Consider the following 20,968-nt stretch of genomic DNA (forward strand, 5'->3'; position numbering starts at 1 on the left):
GGAAGTAGATAATAAAACACCCTATCTTCATGAATCTTATCTGTTGGAGACAAAATAAATGCTAGGTCGTGATGAATGCAGGGGAGAAAATAAAGCAGGCCAAGGAGTGGGTAGCTACGGCTTGATAATTTTTTTTTAATATATATTTTATTGGTTTTTTTACAGAGAGGGACGGAGAGGGATAGAGAGCTAGAAACATCAATGAGAGAGAAACATCAATCAGCTGCCTCCTGCACACCCCCTACTGGGGATGTACCCGCAGACCAGCACTGTGCTTATGCTCTTAGTGATTTTAGTGCTTGAGGATGCAATTCAGACTTTCAATCTATGTGCTTCATAATTCCTTAATCCTTGACTGGAATCGAACCTGGGACCCTTCAGTCTGCAGGCCGATGCTCTATCCACTGAGCCAAACCAGTTAGGGCTACGGCTTAATATTTCATATGGGGTGGCCAGGGAGGGCATCTCTGAGAAGATGGCATTTGAGCATCAACCTGAAGGAAGGAAGAGTGAGAAGTGTGGCTCCCCAGAGAAGAACAGGTAGATGGAGGCAGTGCAGAGACCTGAGCCAGTACGGCTGAGTGGGAGCGAGAAAGGGGGGAAGGAACGGGGGGTGGGGAAGGGGATCTGATCTTGTTACGTGAGAAACCCGTCCCTGCCTGGGGGGGGGGGGGGGCTTGGTACGCGTGGGAACTCCCTTTCAGAAATGCACTATGTGCAGGTGTGGTGTGGCGGAGTACAGGAAGTCCTCTCTCTCAGCTTTATTGCCTGGCACAGTAAACAGCTTAAACGCTCTGCTGCTCGAGGCAAAGTCTGAGCTAGAAGCCAGATGAATTGGTATATTGTGTGCACATTATCCCTTCACCCTGGGCTAGGAACTACATTAACTCCCAGAGCCCCAGTCGGAGGGCCCCAGAGTGTGGGCGCAGTGATGGTAATGGCTCAGTTGGCCTCGGGATAGATGGATCTGTTAGCTTGGGGAAAACACTACATTTATATCTCTATCATCTGTGAGTCTCGGTGACCTTACCTGCCTATGACCTTCGAGTTAACATTCTCTAGAGAAGTTTCTGAAGTCAGCCAGGTCTGCACCCCGAAACAGCAGCTTATGGCAGAGGGGTGCCCAGGCCCCTCTCCGGTGGCTTAACTGCTGGTAGCACTAAGGGCAGCCATCCTGTCACAGCCTGGGGCTGAGCATTTCCTAGGTCGTCTCCCCCACACACACCCCCACCCCAATCACTGCACAAGTGCTTCCCTTTAGATTCTCAGAATCCACGCACCAGAATTTCCCCGTAAGTATCAGGTTTAATGTTCGTTGTGGAAACCTCAGGGAAGGAGTGGGAGAGCTCCCACTGACGGGCCCTGACCCCTGGGCTGCTCCTCTTCCCACAGCGGGCACCTCCCGCGCTCTGTCCCCGGACCCTGCTGCTCTCTGCACCCCCGGGCACTCCTCCGCAGTGATGCGCGGGACCCCTGTGTACCTCACTGACCCAGAGGGGGCGTGTGCTTCCAGGTCAGGGTGCACCGAGCCACTGTTTCCCCTCCGAACCCACCTCTTTTCCTGCCTCCCCCACCCACCCAGTATCTCCTCTTCTTACCTCTCCTAGTTCTCTTAGTGGTAGCCGTCTTCAAGGCATGAACTCTCAGGGACGCCTGCTTTTCCTTCTGCTCCCAAGTGGTCACCAGATGGCATTGGTTCTTCTTTCAGTATCTGCTTCAGGTCCACCTCTCCCTTTTCTGTTCCGTTTAAACTCACTGAACCCGAATCCAGGGAACTAACTTATCAGCTCTTCAGCTCGATCCAGTCTTGCCCCCACCCCTCTCACCTGGTCGAATCTCCCACAGGAAACATTGCTCCCATTTTCCTCTCCATCTGCATTCCTGCCTCTGGCCTCCAAGGATCTCTGGATTGTAGGCCCTCGGGGCCCTCAGGCTCTCCCTGACCTTCACCGACCCCATCCAGCTTTCCAGACCTCAGGGCCCAGCTCACATTTGACGTTCTGTGAAGTCTCTGATCTCCCTTGTGGTCATCCTCCAGCCAGTTTATCTTCCTGCTCGTGCGCTCAAGGTTTTCGTCCTAATTGTTTCCAGTTTATTGTAAACTCCTGGAATAGTGTCCATATGTAATACTTCGGCCCTGGCCGGTTTGGCTCAGTGGATAGACGGTCAGCCTTCGGACTGAGGAGTCCTGGGTTCAATTCTGGTCAAGGGCACATGCCCAAGTTGTGGGTTTGATCCCCTGTAGGGGACGTGCAGGAGGCAACCGATAGGTGATTCTCTCTCATCATTGATGTTTCTATCTCTCCCTCTCCCTTCCTCTCTGAAATCAATAAAGATATATCTAAAAAACAATACTTTGTTGGTTATCAGAACAGTACAGGACATTCAGATATGATTGGTTGATTGTCCAAATCCTGCGTGGTTTTTAATTTTTTTAATTTTCATAGTACTTTTCAGATGTAATGTCAGATGTGCATATTTAAAAACCAGATACTCCAATTAGTCCCTAACTTTCAGGCCGATGATCTATACATGCTCCCTAATTTCAGGGTTCTAATCGTGTGACTTAGGCAACCCTCTTAAAGACCTCTTTGTGCCTCAGTTTCTTCCATTGTAAAATAGGGATGATACCATATTTTATCAATTTAGTTTCCCTTTTTTTCTAATAATTATAATTTTAACAGATCAAGATTTGTCTTACAGTCATGACATTTATAGTTTGATTGACAATTTTTTTCTTTTTTGGTAGTACACACAGCAGTGGTGTGATTTCTAGTCAGTGGAGTCTTAGCTGTGATGAAAAACATTAACATCCACTATTCAGGTGATTTTGAGGATTGCAATTAGTAATGCTTAGCTCAGTAAATGGTGTTTTTTGTCTTTATTTTTACTTTTTTCCTGCCGTTCTCTCTCCAAATTCTCCCTTCACTCCATCCTTACACCTGTTTGATGACATAGTTAAAGGGCTTTTGACTCTCTCACCCCCTTGTCTGAGCTATTCTGTGGCTCCGTGCCCCTACAGCAGCTGTTCCGATGGAGGAGGACATGCCTCACGCCTCCGCCTGCCGTCCTCTAAAGCCTCTGAGTGCCGAATGACGCCGAGTGTTTGAGGGACGTGTGTTGTGCAGGCGAATTCCCGGGAATGTACACAGAGAGATGGGGCCACTGCCAGAAGGATGGGGCGAAGGCCCCTTCACCTGCAGACCTTCCCGCCTGCCTCTCTCTCTCACTCACCACTTGCCGTTCCCTCCCTTCCACTTTGTGCTGCAGCAACACTGAGCTGTTTCAGACCTTGTCTGCAGGGAGGTTACAGCTTTGTAAGGTTTCGATTCCCCGTAAAGGGCTAGCGAGGGCGGGGTGGGGCCGAGGCCGTTGCAGGAGCAGCGCTTCAGAAGGAACAGGAAGCATGGGATGGAGATCATCTCAGAAACAGGTTTATGGCACTTGGAAGTTTTTCTTTTATATATATACTAGGGGCCCGGTGCACGAAAATCGTGCACTGGGTGTGTGTGTGGGGGGAGTGTCCCTCAGCCCAGCCTGCCCCCTCTCACATACTGGGAGCCCTCAGGCGTTGACCCCCATCACCCTCCAATCGCAGGATCGGCCCCTTGCCCAGGCCTGACGCCTCTGACAGAGGTGTCCGGCTTGGGCGGCGGGGACCCGCAGCTGCAGCGGCCCCGCGATCGTGGGCTTCGCTTTAGGCCCAGGCAAGGGACCCCTAGCTCCCGGGACTGCCAGCTTCGACCGTGCCCAGCTCCCATCGCTGGCTCCACCCCTACTTCCTGCTATCACTGGCCAGGGCGGCAAAGGCACCTGATTCTCCGATCATGGCTGGGGGGCAGGGCAAAGGTGGCCCCAGGGCCGCCTTTGCCCTGCCCCCCAGCTCTTAGCTCCCCCCTGGGTTTCCGATCACTGTCAGTGGCAGGGGGCTTCTTCCTGCTTTCCCTTTCGCCTCCCTGCATTGTGCCTACATATGCTAATTAACCGCCATCTTGTTGGCAGTTAATTTGCATATAGCCCTGATTAGCCAATGAAAAGGGTAGCGTCATACGCCAATTACCATTTTTCTCTTTTATTAGTGTAGATATATATTTATTTATTTACACACACATACACACACACACACACATATGTTTTTATTGATTTCAGAGAGGAAGAGACAGGGAGCGAGGGAGAGGAACATCAGTGATGAGAGAGAATCATGGATCGGCTGCCTCCTGCACGCCCCACCCTGGGGATCAAGCCCACAACCCCAGCATGTGCCCTGACCGGGAATCAAACCGTGACCTGGTTCATAGGTTGACGCTCAACCACTTGCCGCTGGCCGGGTGGAAATTTTTCTTGATGGTCAAATGAATTGTGCTTCACTTACCTGCCTGCCTGCCATTTGGGCAAATTAGGAAAAGTGATAGAATTCCAGGGTGTATGCCCTGGCTCGTTTTGCTTAGTGGTTAGAGCTGGAGGACCGAAGGGTCATGGGTTTGATTCCCCGTCAAGGGCACACACCTCGGTTACAGGTTCCCCAGCCCTGGTAGTGGCTCGTGCGAGAGGCAATCAACCAATTGATGATTGATATTTCTCTCTCTCTCTCTCTCTCTCTCTCTCTCTCTCTCTCTCTCTCCCTCCCTCCCTCCCTTCCTCCCTCCCTCCCTCTCTCTTTCCCCTGCCCCCCCTCCTTCCCTTCCACTCTAATAATCAATGGAAAATATATCCTTGGCTGAGGATTTAAAGAAACAACAAACAATCCCAGAGTGTAGAATCTCGGAGTGGTGGGCAGGGACTTATCTTTGCTACCAGGGGGCACAGGTCAGGCCGGGCATGGACGTGGCTCCATGCACATGGCGGCTCAGTAAAGACCCCTGACAGTTCCTGCTGCTGCTCAGTAGACCAGGCGGCTTGGGAGCAGCGTGAGCTCTCTGCACCGAGGTGAAGGGCCTGTCTGTCTCGGGAGCCAAGAACCAGTCCCTGTGTTGGGAAGGAGGTTGGTCAAGAAGACTGACTATAACTACTCCATCAGCTGTAGTCATTCACTGCGTAAGTATCTGGCACCTGGAGGCTACATCATGTATTAGTTTTGGAAAAGGCATCCGTAAGGACTCTAGTTCTCCCCATTTTACAGATGAAGAAGCTGAGGTTTAGAGCCGGGACACCTGTTTCTTTAAAGCCACACCCTAGTAAGTGGCAGGGAAGTGGCTTCACAGAGAACTCTGACTCATAATGGGAATTTGTGTTTTATTTTTTAAGGAAGGAATACTGTGCAGCGAGCACACTTTGTTGCAGTCAGCTATATTTATGCAAAGCCCAGAAGTGAGTGATCCTTTTATCAGAGAAGAATTACTTACCAGGGCCCACAGAAGAGTTAATGAGTTGCTGGGAGATTTGTCATTCCTTCTTCCATTTACCATTCGTCTGAGCCCCGCCCTTCTCTGAACTTTTATAGCTTTTGCCCTTGGTCATGGCACTTATCACAGTCTTCCTTTTATTACAGTTATTTTGTGTTCCGTAGTTATTCTAAGCCCTGTGAGGTCAAGGTCCACAGGCTGTCCTCATTTCTTCTTACGCCCTGACCATCCCGGGGTGGGAAGCATATCTGACAGTAGACATGGCTACAGGTCACATGTTCTTGGTGAAAACGGGCGAGAGCCTTGACCCTGACACACGGTCTTGTGTCTGGCGGGTCCAGTGGGCTCCCATGCACTGACTTAGCTAACACAGGGTCCGCTCGAGCCATTCGGCAAAAAGAAAGAGAATAAAAGTTCTAAATACAGACTGATTCTGCCCACAATTCTGCTCACTCAGCGTGGGCCTGGAGTGAGACAGGTTTGAATTGGCTCTTCTTTGCCTCTACTCTCGCGTGCCTGTCACTTGCCTGTCATAAGCATGACACGGTACCTGGAGTGATTTTAGTGCTTGAGGATGCAATCTGTGTGGTCCCGGAATAGACCACTTTGTCTCGTGCTCAGCTGGAAAGGCAAAGTCATCCTCGTCATTGGTGGAGGGAAGATGGCGGGTTGGGCTGTAGAGGTGATGTAAGGGGTTTTTTTTTATGTAAGGGATTCTTGGCTGTGTCCACTTTCCTCTTACTTGGTGGCTTTAGGGCTTGATCTTATGTAAGATGAGGTTCCACTAGATTCACTTGTCCATTGAAAGAATGAATGATCACGTGACTGAAAGAGAAGAAAGAACATCAGGAGCGAGGGATGGCGTCTTACGGAATTTCATGGCGAGGAGACATCTGGAGAAAAGGGTGGAACTGCCCAGCCTGAAGACCAAGGCAGGGCATGCAAGTGGTGCAGGAGACACTGATAGCCAGCAAGAGAGAAGTAATTTATGGATCTTTACAAAGCAGGTTGCTTTCTTTGCTTTAGCGGGGCTGGCTGGGACCAGACCGCCCTGCATGTGTGAGTTCCCGAGGGCATCTGAGCATAGAGTAAATTCGTTGATCACCGTTAGCAACGAGGGGCAAAGGAAAGGCTAAGTCACGGTCAGAATATTCTGAGGTCGAAGTCATGGGAGTGCGTAGTTCGCGTTTGAAGGTTTTCCTTCAGATCGTTTAGTGGTGGCTGGATGTTTGATTGGACGCGTCGTGTCCTCTCCCGGGGGTGCCCGGCGCTGCTCTGTGTGCTCCGTTTTGTGCATGGCGGATGGACCTGCGAAGACGCTCAGCCCACAGCGGTCGACTGGAATGACCACGTGCTCATTTGTGGACCCGTGAGATAAAGGGTGAGCCGTGGGGACAGGCAGGCCGTAGCGTGACTTAAAACACTGATAAAACGTTGGACTTTGGAACGAAAGTGGGGGTAAGAGAGAAGGCGGGTGTGACAGGTTTCTGGAGGGTGTTTTTACTCCCTCTTCCTCTTTCATTTTTTTTTCGAGAATAGATCATTTGGGAACTAGAGATTGACTCTGGACCAAGGTGACTCAAATAATTTCCTCTTCCCCGTCACTGCTCCGTCCTCTTAAAGTGTCCCCTGTCCTCTTCCTTGGCTTATTCGCAAACCAGCGCACCCTCTGCAGGGACTACAGGTGATACGTGCCCCAGCTGACCAGGACTTCCCTCTCCTTGCGCTCGGGAGCCCTTTCCTAGGAATTAAGTCACTAAGGGGTAGAGAAACCTTACCCACCTTAGCTTTTTATCATGGTGACTAGATATTTATTTATTTATTTATTTATTTAATATTCTCACCCAAGGATATTTTTCCATTGATTTTCAGAGAGAGGGAAAGACAGACAGAAATACTGATGTGAGAGAAACATATCGATTGGTTGCCTCCTGCACTTGCCCCGACCAGGGCCTCAGCCGGGGAGGAGCCTGCAACCAAGGTACATGCCCTTGACCGGAATCGAACCCGGGACCCTATGGTCCACAGGCTGACGCTCTATCCACTGAGCCACACCGACGAGGGCTGGACTAGATATGTTATTAGTGTTTACCACTTCTTTTTTAAAACTTGAGTCTTGCAGTCTCGGCATCCTCACATTTCAGTACAAGCGCTGTGCTTACGCTCTTAAATGATTTGTTTTATTGTCTTGGGTGCAGTGACAACAGTTTTAAGAAAGATCTGAGAGTCCACATCGGCAGTGTGAACCTTGTTTGTGGTACAACAGGCTTTTGTCCCCCAATGAAAGACACCCCGGGAGATGTTGATCTAGTCTAGAGGCTTCTGTGGGGGTGAGCGAGCTTGGGTTGTGGTGTGTGTTAATGTGCCCCTGGTGTCTCGCAAGATCTTACCTGCCCTCTGCCCATGGCGTTCCGCTAGATGGGTTCCTGCCATTCCCGTATAGGACCGCATTTTACTGTAGAAACTGTGCTATTCACGGCACTTACCTGTAGCTGCAGGGTGCCGTGTGGTACCACGTTCTAGGTAGCATTGTGGACGTGAGCCAGCTTTTGTGAGCTGTAAGCATGAGGACCCTACTTATATCTATAGAAAAATACATTGTAAGTTTAATACTGAAGTTTATTAAAGAAATAAACTTTTAGGACATGACCAGCTTAAGGTTTGGAGTTGTTTTCACTAGCGGAAAAAAGTCATGTTCGGGGGGGGAAAAAAAAGATAAAATATTGTGCATATAAGCATAACCAATGGACGTAAGGCACTGGGGGATAGGAAAGGCTAGGGGACTGTCAAGGGCAGGGGGGAAAAAAGGACACATATGTAGTACCCTTTGTAATACTTTAAGCAAAAAAGTAATAATAATAATAAAATAAATAAAATATCTAATTACATAAAAAAATAAAAAAAATGAAATATTGGAAAAGTGAAAAAAAAATCCAACTTAATTAAAAAAAAAGAGAGTCATGTTCGTTGTCTTCTGGCTCCAGATCATTTTACTCCTGGTGATGGTCTCTGTTGACCTGGGATTGGACTCGGATCTTTTTTATTTTTTATTTTTTAAAATATATATTTTATTGATTTTTTACAGAGAGGAAGGGAGAGAGATAGAGAGCCAGAAACATCGATGAGAGAGGAACATCAATCAGCCGCCTCCTGCACACCTCCCACTGGGGATGTGCCCACAACCAAAGTACATGCCCTTGACCGGAATCGAACCTGGGACCCCTCAGTCCGAAGGCTGACGCTCTATCCACTGAGCCAAACCGGCTACAGCCAGACTCGGATCTTTTTTGTTTTGTTTTGTTTATTTTCTGGACTCAGAGTTTTTTTGACTTCAGTGCGAAACATGAAGGGTGGTAGTCGAAGATGCTGCAGTCCTCTGTCCGCGGGTGGGGCTGTCGACACTGCCTCCCCGTCCCCAGCAGTCCCCGCGCTGTGTCCCTAAGGAGCACCTCTGTCCCTGCGGTGGGTGACACTGGTCTCTCCTCTGTCCATCCTGACACGAAACCAGCAGGCTCGTCGTGACCCCCTTTCTCGGTGGAGGTGGAGTCTGGCCCAGGCAGGAGCACGCGTTTCTGAGTTGTGTACGTGGCAATAACAGCCACACAAGTAGGGTTTTTATTAAACTCGGGCGTGATAGGGAGCCAGGCCCACTCGGAAGGCCTGTCTCCTCAAAATCAGGACTTTTGAACCACACGAGCCTCTTTCATCCGTTGCGCCAGCGTCTGCGAAGTTCTGCTGTTGCCAAGCACAGGGCTCGGCACTGGGGACCCAGAGATGAATGTGTACAGGACCTGCCCGCAGAGAAAATCAAGGTCGAGGAGAAGAGACAGACCAGGGGCAGTGCCCCGAACTGAGGACCTGATGGCAATGCATACGGCACAGCGATGTCACTGAGAAGAGGCGATCCTCTCGGCCTGTCCTCGGCCTTTCTTTTTTTTAAAATATATTTTATTGATTTTTTACAGAGAGGAAGGGAGAGAGATAGAGAGTCAGAAACATCGATGAGAGAGAAACATCGACCAGCCGCCTCCTGCACATCCCCCACCGGGGATGTGCCCGCAACCCAGGTACATGCCCTTGACCGGAATCGAACCTGGGACCTTTCAGTCCCCAGGCCGACGCTCTATCCACTGAGCCAAACCGGTTTCGGCCTCGGCCTTTCTTGAGTTTGCTCGGCCCAAACCTTGGGTGCTCAGCACCTCAGGTCCTGGAAGACTGTCTCCGATTGGTGCAGAGCTGCTTAGCAGGATCCCTGTGACGAGTGGTAGGAGGTTGGGAGGGTGAGGACTGTCAATGGCGGCAGAGCCGGATGCGCTGCCGGCCCTCGCGCCAGTTTGCAGAAGCGCTCTCTTTGCATCGGGTGGTCGCAGCAGGTGAGACGGCCACGTAACTCCTCTGATGGCTCTCAGTGTGGCTGTTCCCTTTCTGTGCAGCTCACAGTGTGGCTGCGGGCCGGGCCTTGCTTGGCACAGAGCCTCTGATTCGGGCTCCTCAGAACAGGAGAGTCACACCCCGCACAGTCCCAGAGCTGGGCCTGGGCACTGTGGCCTCCTCGGCACTCACTGGATTTCCCCTCTTTCCTCTGTTAATACAGTGGAGCCCCGGCCCCAAACTCCTAGCTCTCCATTTAAAATATATATATATATACATATATATATATATATATATATATATATATATATATATATATATACATACACACACACACACACACATATATATATACACACACACACATATATATGTATATATACTTTTTTTTTTTATTGATTTCAGAAAGGAAGGGAGAGGGGGAGAGAGAGAGAAACATCAATGATGAGAGAGAATCATGGATCAGCTGCCTCCTGCACACCCTCTACTGGGGATCAAGCCCACAACCCTTGACCAACATTGAACCCGGGATCCTTCAGTCCTCAGGCCAAATCTATCCACTGAGACAAACCGGCTAGGCTAGGTCTCCATCTCGGTCAGGACATTCAGAGTGCCTCCAGGGGAAGAGGCGGGGGAGGGCCCAAGCAGTTCCCTTCTATTGACAGAACAGAGGAGTGGAGCCAAACTGGATGTCCAGTGCATCTGATCATAGAAGCAAGTACCTCCAGGGGCGAGAGGGGGTGAGGACGATGGGACAGCTTCCTGGAAAAGAAACATGAGGGAGGACAGATGTCCGGGCGTGTGGGGAGGAGGGACTCGCCCAGGGGTGGGCAAACTTTTTGACTCGAGGGCCACAATGGGTTCTTAAACTGGACCGGAGGGCCGGAACAAAAGCATGGATGGAGTGTTTGTGTGAACTAGTATAAATTCAAAGTAAACATCATTACATAAAAGGGTACGGTCTTTTTTTTTTTTTTAGTTTTATTCATTTCAAATGGGCCGGATCCAGCGCGGGCCGTAGTTTGCCCACGGCTGGAATAGAGGCTTGGTAGTGCGTTAGAGTGCCTTCAGAGGAGTAGACTCTGGTAATCATCCCTACTTTTTTATTGCTCTGAGGGGTTTTAAGATAAAGTTTTTAATGGGACACAATTATAAACTGCAACTCTCAGTCACTAATGTGTGGCCATACATTTATGTATTTTGGTCTTGTAAAAAAACATGTTTCCATCCAGCATTTTACCTGTTGAGATTTCAGCTTCATCACCAAGAGTATTTTCACTGGCCCTGGCCCGTTTGGCTCAGTGGATATAGCGTCAGCCTGCAGACCGAAGGATCCCGGGTTCGATTCCGATCAAGAGCACGCACCTCAGTTGCAGGCTCCTCCCCAGCCCAGGCCCTGGTTGGGGCGCATGCAGGAGTCAGCCAATCGATGTGTGTCTCTCACATCGATATTTCTCTGTATTTCCCTCTCTCTTCCTCTCTCTAAAAAATCAATGGAAAAATATCCTCCAGTGAGGATTTAAAAAAAAAAAAAAAAGTATTTTCTCTGTTGCCTTCCCTTCCATCAAGATAACCTGTGGTTTATTGGGGTTATCGTAATCTTTATGTTCAGATGAAACTCTTCCTGGTTGTGATTATTCCTGGATCAAATTGCTGGTGCATTTGCCAAGAACCAAGGAATCAGTGGTACTCTTGTTCTCTGAACAAACACTTTGGAATGAGTTTTGCTGGTGTCATTGTTTTAGGTGGCTGCTGAAATAGCAGAATGTTGTGAATTGTTATTAATTGGCAGTTCATATTTGTTCAGTGCCCGCTGTGTGTGGCTGGGTTAGGGCTCTCGAGGACCTTGACCTCTCTGGTTTCTTCTACTTCTGTGGTTCTGTTGTTGTTTTTCAGTCCTCACCCAAGGATATTGTTCCATTGATTTTAGGGAGAGTGGAAGAGAGAGGGAAAGGCAGAGAGAAACATCGATTGGTTGCCTCCTGCACACGCCCTGATCAGGGCCGGGGCCAGGGAGGAGCCTGCAACCAAGGTATGTGCCCTTGACCAGAATCGAACCTGGAACCCTTTGGTCCACAGGCCAGCACTATCCACTGAGCCAAATGGGCTAGGGCTACGTGTGGGGTTTTTATTGCCACCTTCACGACTCAGATTTCAGATTTCCCTTTCCCCTGCCTCCCTTTGTCATGTTGGTCCTTTAACTCTCGGGGCCCTCTGAGGTGTTTACCCACATTTCTCTTGACCTCAAGGTCGCTCCATCAGTCCACGGCTGTCATTGGACAGAACCAGGCTTTGTGATTTGTCTGGCTGACTGCCTTCTCCCCACACCTGTGCTTGGCAACCTCTGACTTTCGCAAGTTCCCTTGATCTCCACTCAGAGAACGATGCCCACGTTCAGTGGAAGAGGTCTCCCCGACTTGTCAGGTGGACACAGGCCGCTGGGCAGCTGTTCCCTAGTGTCTTGACCTTGCTTATTTACACCACGAGAGACTGTGTCCACCCAAGGTCAGTGTGACTGACGTGTTCAGACCTGTTGATGCCACTTACACTGGTATTGTAATCATGTCATTCACTCAGTAATAGCCAGGTAAGCCATGCGTGAGAAACGAGAATTTGTCCCATGAAAACAAAGGTGAGCGCTCTGGCAAGGCCAGGTCCCTGGAAAAGGCAATGACGTGGAATTAGGTTTGGACAAGGAACCTTGAAGATGAGGGATGGGCCTGAGCTGGTGTGGCTCAGTGGACAGAGCGTCAGCCTGCGGACTGAAGGGTCCTGGGTTCAATTCCAGTCAAGGGCACATGCCAGGGTTGTGGGCTCGATCCCCAGTAGGGGGCGTGCAGGAGGCAGCTAATCCATGATTCTCTCTCATCATTGATGTTTTCATCTCTCTCTCCCTCTCCCTTCCTCTCTGAAGTCAATAAAAATATTTTTTTTTAAAAGATGAGAGGTGGGGGCCTAAAAAAACCTACAAGGGTTCTGTACTGAATGCTTCACTGGACTCTGCGTTCTCCCTGTTCAGGGAAACTGAAAATTGTAGGGGATGCATTACGGGTGAACGTTATGCAAGAAAAATAGCATAGAACGTGTCAAGACAAAAAGGTCCTGTTGGCCCTAAATCAAAAGTTCGGTGGCTCTGAAAATACTGTTCATAGCAAGTGATTGTGGGCTTGGACGTGAGGGAAGTCACAATAAAAGTCATAACGCCCATTTCTATTTTTTTTCTTTTTTTAAATGTATTTTATTGATTTTTTTACAGAGAGGAAGGGAGATGGATAGAGAGTTAGAAACATCGATGAGAGAGAAACATCCATCAGCTGCCTCCTGCATACATTGGGGATGTGCCCGCAACCAAGGTACATGCCCTTGACCGGAATCGAACCTGGGACCCTTCAGTCCGCAGGCCGACGCTCCATCCACTGATTCAAACCGGTTAGGGCATGCCCGTTTCTTTATAACATGAGTTGTTGGTTTTAAGTGCTATCCATCGGCTCTCAGCCATTGAGGATGGGGAATCGTTACTGTTATTCTATCTACTGCCCTCCTGTTCTCCCCTGTGTCTTCCTAATGTTGGTGCCTTGTCAGGGCACAGCACTGACATTCTGTCATCACTCTCGTCGCCTTTAGTCTTAGTCCTACCAGTATGTGGACTCACTGCTCACCACCCGTCCTTCTGCCGGCAATTTTCCAGTCACCCCTCAGCTGCCAGAAGTGTGTCCTGCAGATCCCCTAGACCAGGGGTGGGCAAACTTTTTGACTCGAGGGCCACAATGGGTTCTTAAACTGGACCGAAGGGCCGGAACAAAAGCATGGATGGAGTGTTTGTGTGAACTAATATAAATTCAAAGTAAACATCATTACATAAAAGGGTATGGTCTTTTTTTTTTTGTTTTGTTTTATTCATTTCAAACGGGCCGGATCCGGCCCGCGGCCGTAGTTTGCCCACGGCTGCTCTAGAAAGACACATGGGAGCAGTGGTTCCCGCTGTATCACTCTTGGTTGATGATCAACACAGTATAAAATGCTCTGCTCATACTTTTTCTCCTTGGGCATTTTGTAGGTATTGCTCCTTTTTCTGCTAGAATTTTACTGTGGAAATTTTCAAGATTTGCCCCCTTTTTTTTTTTATCCTCACCGGGGATATGTTTATTGATTGATTGATTGAGAGAGAGAGAGAGAGAGAGAGAGAGAGAGAGAGAGAGAAACATCGATGTGAGAGAGAAACATCTATCAGTTGCCTCTTATGTGTGTCCTGACCGGGATTCGCACCCACAGCCTTTTGGAGTGTGGGATGATGCTCCAACCGACTGAGCCACCCCGCCAGGGCAGTTACTGCCCCTCTAAGTGATTTGATCTCTCTTTCCCGGTTGCAGAAGTCCAGTTGTCTTGCCCACAAGGTCTGGCGCTGCCTGTGGAGGGCCAGTTTTCTCTGGGACCCACGGTGTCCTTTTGGCATGTAGCTCCTCTCGTATCCCAGCTACGCCCTCAGGTCCATCTTTATGGAATCTTTATGAACAAGTCACTGTATGTTTATGGAATCTTTATGAACAAGTCGCTATATATTTGTCTATTTTAGTTTCAGGCATGTCTCCTTAGCTGTCTTCTGTAACTTGTTTTCTCTCTGTTCCTTTCAACTGTTTTTTCCTTGTTTGTTTCAGTTTACTTGCTGTTTTGCATTGCTCTCCTTTTTCGCTCCTTACTGTGTTAGCAGCAGCTCTCCTCCCTGTCTTTCCTTGCACGTCCACCTTCATTTCTGCACGTTTTTCTGAGCTGTGCTGGTAGGCGTCTTCTTACCTCCCTGCTTATCCCATAAGCTCTTGCTTGCATCTCTGCTTTGAGCTCTTGCTTCAGAGTTTTCTTTTTTGAATTTTGCAAAATATTTTATGACAATTTTATCTGCCCCGCGGCAGTGTTTTCCCAAGGTGTAGTGTGAGCCTGCCTCTTTGCTTTCCTGTTTCTTTCCTCATTGGTCCTTGTGAGTCTTTATAGAAGTCCTTTTTTATAACTCGTCTTTAAGTAGGTGAGTTTTCAGGGGCCGGCTGTTTGCGGAATGCTTGGTTGGGGAGGTGTCAAGTCTGTGTTCCCGGCTCGCGGCAGTTGTCACGGTGTGGGATTCTGGGTGAGTTCCCTTACCTGTGTTCTCTCCAGCTGACAGGCAGGCACCGTGCACGCCTGTCATTTCTGCAGCTGCAGAGACCAGCTCTGGGAGGCAAACAGAGCTTGTACGTGTGGATTCTCATTTCACCTTAGCTCCAGCTCCAAGGAAGCTCTGTCGTCCAAAAACAAGGAATCTGTTTGCTCCCAGAGGGTGTGCCCCCTACCTTCAGGAAGTGGATTTGTGCCGTTTCTCTGAGCTTCCCAGCCTGTGTTCTCTCTCCATAGCATCCTTTCACCCTTTCGTGCTCTGAAGGAGAGATGCCCTTGCATTGAGCTCCCTGCTCTTGACAGCGTTTGGGGGGCCTGGACTTCTTCCTAGTGTTGTTGAAAATGGAGGTTGCATTTTTATTTATTTCTCCTTTTTGCACTTTGCACTGATACATTTTGAATAGCATTTAAAAGTTACGAGTTCATGATGCAGTGTTCAAATCAGAAGTCTTAACTGCTGTTGTCGATTAGCCAATGGCTGGTCCTGTATTAGGCCTTTCATACCTTCTCCATGAAGCCTCCCACCACACTGCCACCCGCCTTCTAAGCACAGGAATACGCTGCTCAGATTTGTAAAAGGCCTGTCACTCAGTGCGCCTGCTCTGCCCGGGGCACAGTTCGGGCCTTGGGGATAAAGCACGGAAAAATTCCTACAAGATCCTTGGCACAGCAAAGGCAAGTCTTAAGCGATTCCATGTGGATGAGGGATGAGCAGAGGGAAGGCATTTGGGATTTCGAGGAAGTGTGGTGGGAAGGGTAGACCGTGAGCTCTGCAGCCAGGCCGCCTAGATTCAGCGCTCAGTTCTGCTGCGAATACACGTGACACTGGGAGGTTCCATGTGTCCGTTTTCTCATCTGTGAAATGAAGATTGCATTACCTGTCTTGGGTGGATGTTGTGATATTAAAATAAGCCGCATATTGCCCTAGCCGGTTTGGTTCAGTGGATAGAGCGTCGGCCTGCAGACCAAAGGGTCCCGGGTTCGATTCTGGTCAAGGGCACGTACGTTGGTTGCAGGCTCCTCCCTGGTCTGGGCCCTGGTTTGGGCTCCTGCAGGAGGCAACCAATTTATGTGTTTCTCTCACATTGATGTTTCTCTCTGTCTTTCCCTCTCTCTTCCACTCTTTCTAAAAATCAATGGAAAAATAACCTCGGGTGAAGATTAAAAAATAATAATAAAAAAAAATAAAATAAGTCGCATATACAGTGCTCAGCAGGTAGTGGATGTTCCGCTGGTACTGCTTCTCCGTGAAGACAGTGCGCTAAACAAACGGACTAATGCTAGGAGGATAGGTGTGGAGACCTGTTATTTTTCATTGTGAAATTTACCCAACATGAAGTTTACCGTCTTCGTTTCCAAGTGCAGTTCAGCAGTATTAGGTGCATTCGCTGTCTTGTGCATCCATCTCAGAACTCTTTTCATCCTGCAAAACTGAAACCCTGCCCATCAAACAGCAACCACCCGTGCCCTCCTTCCCCCAGCCCCTGGCAGCCACATTATACTTCTGCCTCCATGATTTTGACCACTAGGTACCTCATAGAAATGGAATCATACCCTGTTTGTCCTTTGGTGTCCGGCTTATTTCACTCAGTTTCGTGTCTTTAAGGTTCATCCATGTTGTAGCAGGTGTGAGAATTTTCTTCCTTTCTAAGGCTGAATTATAGTCCATTGTATGAATATGCCACATTTTGTTTATCCACTCATCTATGGATGGATGTCGATGAACGATGATAATGTAATGAACGCCGTCATTATCTATTTAGGGTCCACTGTGTGTGGGCACCAGGTTATCCTGTTCAGTCTTTGCCACCATCCCGGAAGCATTGAAAGGATAGTGTGGCCCTGACCGGTTTGGCTCAGTGGCTAGAGCAGCTGTGGGCAAACTATGGCCCGCGGGCCGGATCTGGCCCGTTTGAAATGAATAAAACTAAAAAAAAAAAAGACCGTGCCCTTTTATGTAATGATGTTTACTTTGAATTTATATTATTTCACACAAACACTCCATCCATGCTTTTGTTCCGGCCCTCCAGTCCAGTTTAAGAACCCATTGTGGCCCTCGAAAAGTTTGCCCACCCCTGGGCTAGAGTGTCGGCCCGTGGACTGAAGGGTCCCAGGTTCGATTCCGATCAAGGGCATGTATCTTGGTTGCGGGCTGTATCGATGTTGGGGCTGATCAGTGTTTCTCTCACATTGATGTTTCTAACTCTCTATCCCTCTCCCTCCCTCTCTGTAGAAATCAATAACATATATTTTAACAAAGAAAAAAGGCTAGCGTGCCCAAGTTCACAAGCTAACAACAGAGCGGAATTTAACCAGGGTCTGCCCCACCTCAGAGCCCGTGCTCTCAGCACCGCCTTCCTGCCTTGAGTGTGGCCAGGCACCTCTACCCCTGCTCCTGGGAGATGCATGTGTGACGTGTGCGCACGAGGGAAGCCCCTGTGGCCTCCCTTGAGAGGTGGATGACCCAGGGGCCTCATGTCTGTTGGGGGCCGGGGTCCCGTCCCACGGCCCTGCCGCTGCAGAGCGCCCGCGAGGCTCCCACGCTAACTGCCCAGGGTGCTCTGACCCCTCTCATTTCTCCTCCCCCTCTAGGTGCACTACATCCTACAGGAGGTGGTGATGGGGGGGATGGTGTTGGAAACAAACATGAATGAAATCGTGGCTCATATCGAAGCTCAGAACAGGCTGGAGAAATCGGAGGTGAGCGCACAGCTGTCCTGGCCCGTTTGTGTCTCCTTTCTTCCTTGAGTCCGTGAAAGCTCATTGATTTGAAGGCCAGGTAAGAAGGAGGCAAAAAATGTGCATGGAAATGCCAGATAGCACCGGAAGGCAAGCAGCTGCAGGGGGCTGTGGCCTATGTTTGTGGTTTGTAATTCTTCCTCTCAAAGCCACACGTTCAAGGCCCAGCACCCCTTCTCCAATTGCAGTGTGGTTTCCTAGTTTGTGTGCCAGATGAGTCTGATCTCCCAGTATTTACAGTTACAGCCTTATTTACAGTTACAGCCTTATAACAAGCTACAGGAGTGATTGAACTGGGTTTGAAAGTAACATGCCCCAGTCCACCCCGACGTGGTGCAGATGCTCCCAGGAAGTCTGTCCTGTCCCCACTGGGCCTCCATCACCTTCATCCGCCTGGCAGGGGCCCACCTTCACACGCTGCGAAATCGCGGGGCAAATGACCGCTTTAATCTCCCCCGTGTCGGAGGCAGCTTTCTTGCTTTGGGTAACAGATTTGATCTTGCGAAACCAGGAATTCTTGTTTCTGTGAGGACTGGCAGTCCTGCTGAGGAAGCTTTTCCAGACCACAGCTATTGTGGCAACCGTAGTTCTAGAAATGCAGGCTGGGACGGTTCCAGGAATAGTAAGTGACTCAGAGGCGAGCGGGCTGGGAACCAGAAGAAACGGAGACTTGCGGGGCGAGAGTGGAACCGAGGGTGAAATGGGACTCAGGATCTAGAAGGCAGACGATGAGGAGGAAATGGTTTTGAGTCTTTGTCAGTCTCCTCCCCTCCTCTCTGCGCAGCAGGCGAGAGCCTGGAGGGTGAAGGTGACCGTAGGTGCCTTGACTGTTTGGGTCTGTGACCAGTCCCTGCGGGTGTGGGTCCGCCGACCTCCCGCTGGTCCTTCCTCCTATCTGGCTGCCTGTGACGTTGCGAAAGCCTGTTCTTTTCCATCTCACATTCTCAGTTGGCAAGCAGGTGCCCTAAGCGGTGACATTCGTTTTCCTTTTAGAAATGTCCCCGTGACTGCACTTGTTTATAAGAGTCCTCAGTCTCCTGAGGAAAGGGTTTTGCTTTGTTTTGTAACCTGAAAAGTGCCCGCGACTGAGTGTGACTTAGTTAAACCATCTCGGATTATTTCCGCAAGCATTTATCGAGCACCGACCGCGGGCCAGGCATGTGAGGTGCTGGGGCTGTACAGCTACCTAAGTGACAGCCTTCAGGAGCTCAGGGTCTGGACCCCTATTACCATAGCGCCAGGTCAGCTGAAGATTGTTTTGTTGGCTGGCTTCAAGGACGGGGGGAGGCGAAGCTTGCCTTGTGTGTGCTCAGGCTGGACATTTAAAAATGTATACACACACACACTAGAGGTCCAGTGCATGAAATTCATGCACTGATTGGGGGGGGGATGTCCCTCAGCCCAACCTGCACCCTCTCCAATCTGGGACCCCTCAGGGGATGTCTGACTGCTGGTTTAGGCCCGATCCCACAGGCAGTCGGACGTCCCTCTCACAATCCGGGACTGCTCACTCCCAGCTGCTTGCCTGCCTACCTACCTGATTGCCCCTAACCACTTCTGCCTGCCAGCCTGATCACCCCCTAACCACTTCCCTGCCAGCCTGATTGATGCCTAACTGCTCCCCTGCTGGCCTGGTTGCCCCCAGCTGCCCTCCCTGCCAGCCATCTTGTGGCTGTGGGCGCCACCATCTTTGAGGGCAGGGCAGTCAAGTAGCATATTCCCTCCTTATTGGCTGTGGGTGCCATCATCTTTGCAATGGTGTGAGGGTCAATTAGCATATTCCCTCTTTATTAGATAGGATATATTGATTTCAGAGAGGAAGGGAGAGGGAGAGAGAGAGAACCATTAATGATGAGAGAGAATCATTGATCAGCTGCCTCCTGCATGCCCCCTACTGGGGATCGAGCCCGCAACCCGGGCATGTGCCCTGACCGGGAATCAAACTGTGACCTCCTGGTTCATGGGTCAACACTCAACCACTGAGCCACGCCGGCCGGACCGGGCTAGACATGGTTGAGACCTCCATCACTGGGTTTTCTGCGCATTAAGTCCATGGCACCGAGGGTTTGTCTCATTCCCACCTCTCGTTTCTCCCCAGGGCGGCCTCTCGGCAGCCCCCGCCCGGGCCGTGTCCGCTGTAAAAAACATGAACCTGCCCGAGATCCCTCGGAACATCAACATCGGTGACCTCAACATCAAAGTCCCCAACCTGTCCCAGTTCGTCTGAGGGGTGAAGGCTCGGCTGAACTGGAGGCCTTGAGACCAGCAGAGCCAAGCCAGTCCCACGACAGAACCCACCCGCGCCCGGGAGACAAGCCTCGGACCTGACGCGCTGCCGGGAGCGGGAGGGGAGCCCGGTGTCCCTGTGGAGTGCTCCAGTCTCACGTGCCGGTCTCTGACGCACGTGGCCACTGCAGATGTGAGGGGGCCCTGGCTCCCCTACTCGGGGGATCAGTGTGTCCAAGTCACTCGCCCCCTCTCCCTCCCACATGCAGCCGTTCCCAGGGTTTGGGGTTGTATTGAGAGGCCCACCCGCTTCCCAGGACCCCCACTAGGACCTTGTCCGACTGGAGTCTTCTTCCTTAGCAGCACGAGGCGTCTGGTCCAGTCGCATGTGCTTTTGCCGGTGCGGTGCCACGGCTGGCAAAGGGCTGCCCTTCAGCTCTGGGATGTGGTGAGTGGCAGGCAAGGGCCTGCTGGCTCTGCTAGGTTGTCAGCCCAGAGTCCTTTCCTGGCCACGCTTTCTGGTTACCCTCCTCCAGAGTACATGGCCCCTGCCATCGTCCCGGCTCTGCCCGCACAGACCAGACCATGGGCCTGGTGCGTGCCCACCACATTCCTGCTCACTGGGGGAGCGCCCCCACACGGCACCTCTCCAGCCCAGCCAGAGGCGTCCCCTGTCAAAGGGGAGCGGTTTTGTGTCTGTAGAAGCTAAAGGCAGCATATGGAGCATCTCAGAGTTACGACTCTTTCTGGGTTTAAAATACAATGTCCTCACGAGGAGCAGACGGGTCTGTCGCTGTGTTATGAATGATGAGTCTTCTTTCTCTGGACGGGGAACCCACGGCCATCCGAACCAGCTGGAGCATGAGAGCCTGGGCCGGGGCCGGGGTGGGGGCACGGGAAGCGGCTGGCTGAGACTGGTGGCTGCAGCGTCTTCCGCCCCGTGTGCGAGGGTCCTCCCTGAGCTCTGTATGGGCACACCTTGTTCCCGCAGGCGACGTTCTCGCAGAGCTGGCTTTGGGGACATGTGCTCAGAGCCCTTCCCTCGGTTCATTTAGAGCTTAAAGGGCTCCTCGGAGTCGTGCCAGTGCTCCTGCAGGGCCTCAGGTCTCAGGGACGGCGTAGAGCTGCCTTGAGATTACAGAGCTCAC

The 20,968-nt window shown here is 50.5% G+C and overlaps 1 protein-coding gene across 3 annotated transcripts in view; it reads left to right on the top strand.

Annotated features, from left to right (window-relative positions):
- Positions 1-20,600, top strand: part of AP3S2 (adaptor related protein complex 3 subunit sigma 2) — a 41,142-nt gene extending 20,542 nt beyond the window's left edge. For 2 of the 3 annotated variants that reach the window (XM_059678076.1, XM_059678077.1), the window contains 2 exons: positions 17,448-17,555; positions 19,693-20,600. In XM_059678076.1, the coding sequence (XP_059534059.1) occupies positions 17,448-17,555; positions 19,693-19,821 (237 nt within the window). In that variant the 3' untranslated portion in view covers positions 19,822-20,600. The remainder of the gene's footprint in view (positions 1-17,447; positions 17,556-19,692) is intronic. The other variant, XM_059678080.1, reaches the window with a different exon arrangement.
- Positions 20,601-20,968: the final 368 nt, after the last annotated feature.

This window comes from Myotis daubentonii, chromosome 21 (assembly GCF_963259705.1).
Source record: "Myotis daubentonii chromosome 21, mMyoDau2.1, whole genome shotgun sequence".
Classification (NCBI taxonomy): Eukaryota; Metazoa; Chordata; class Mammalia; order Chiroptera; family Vespertilionidae; genus Myotis; species Myotis daubentonii.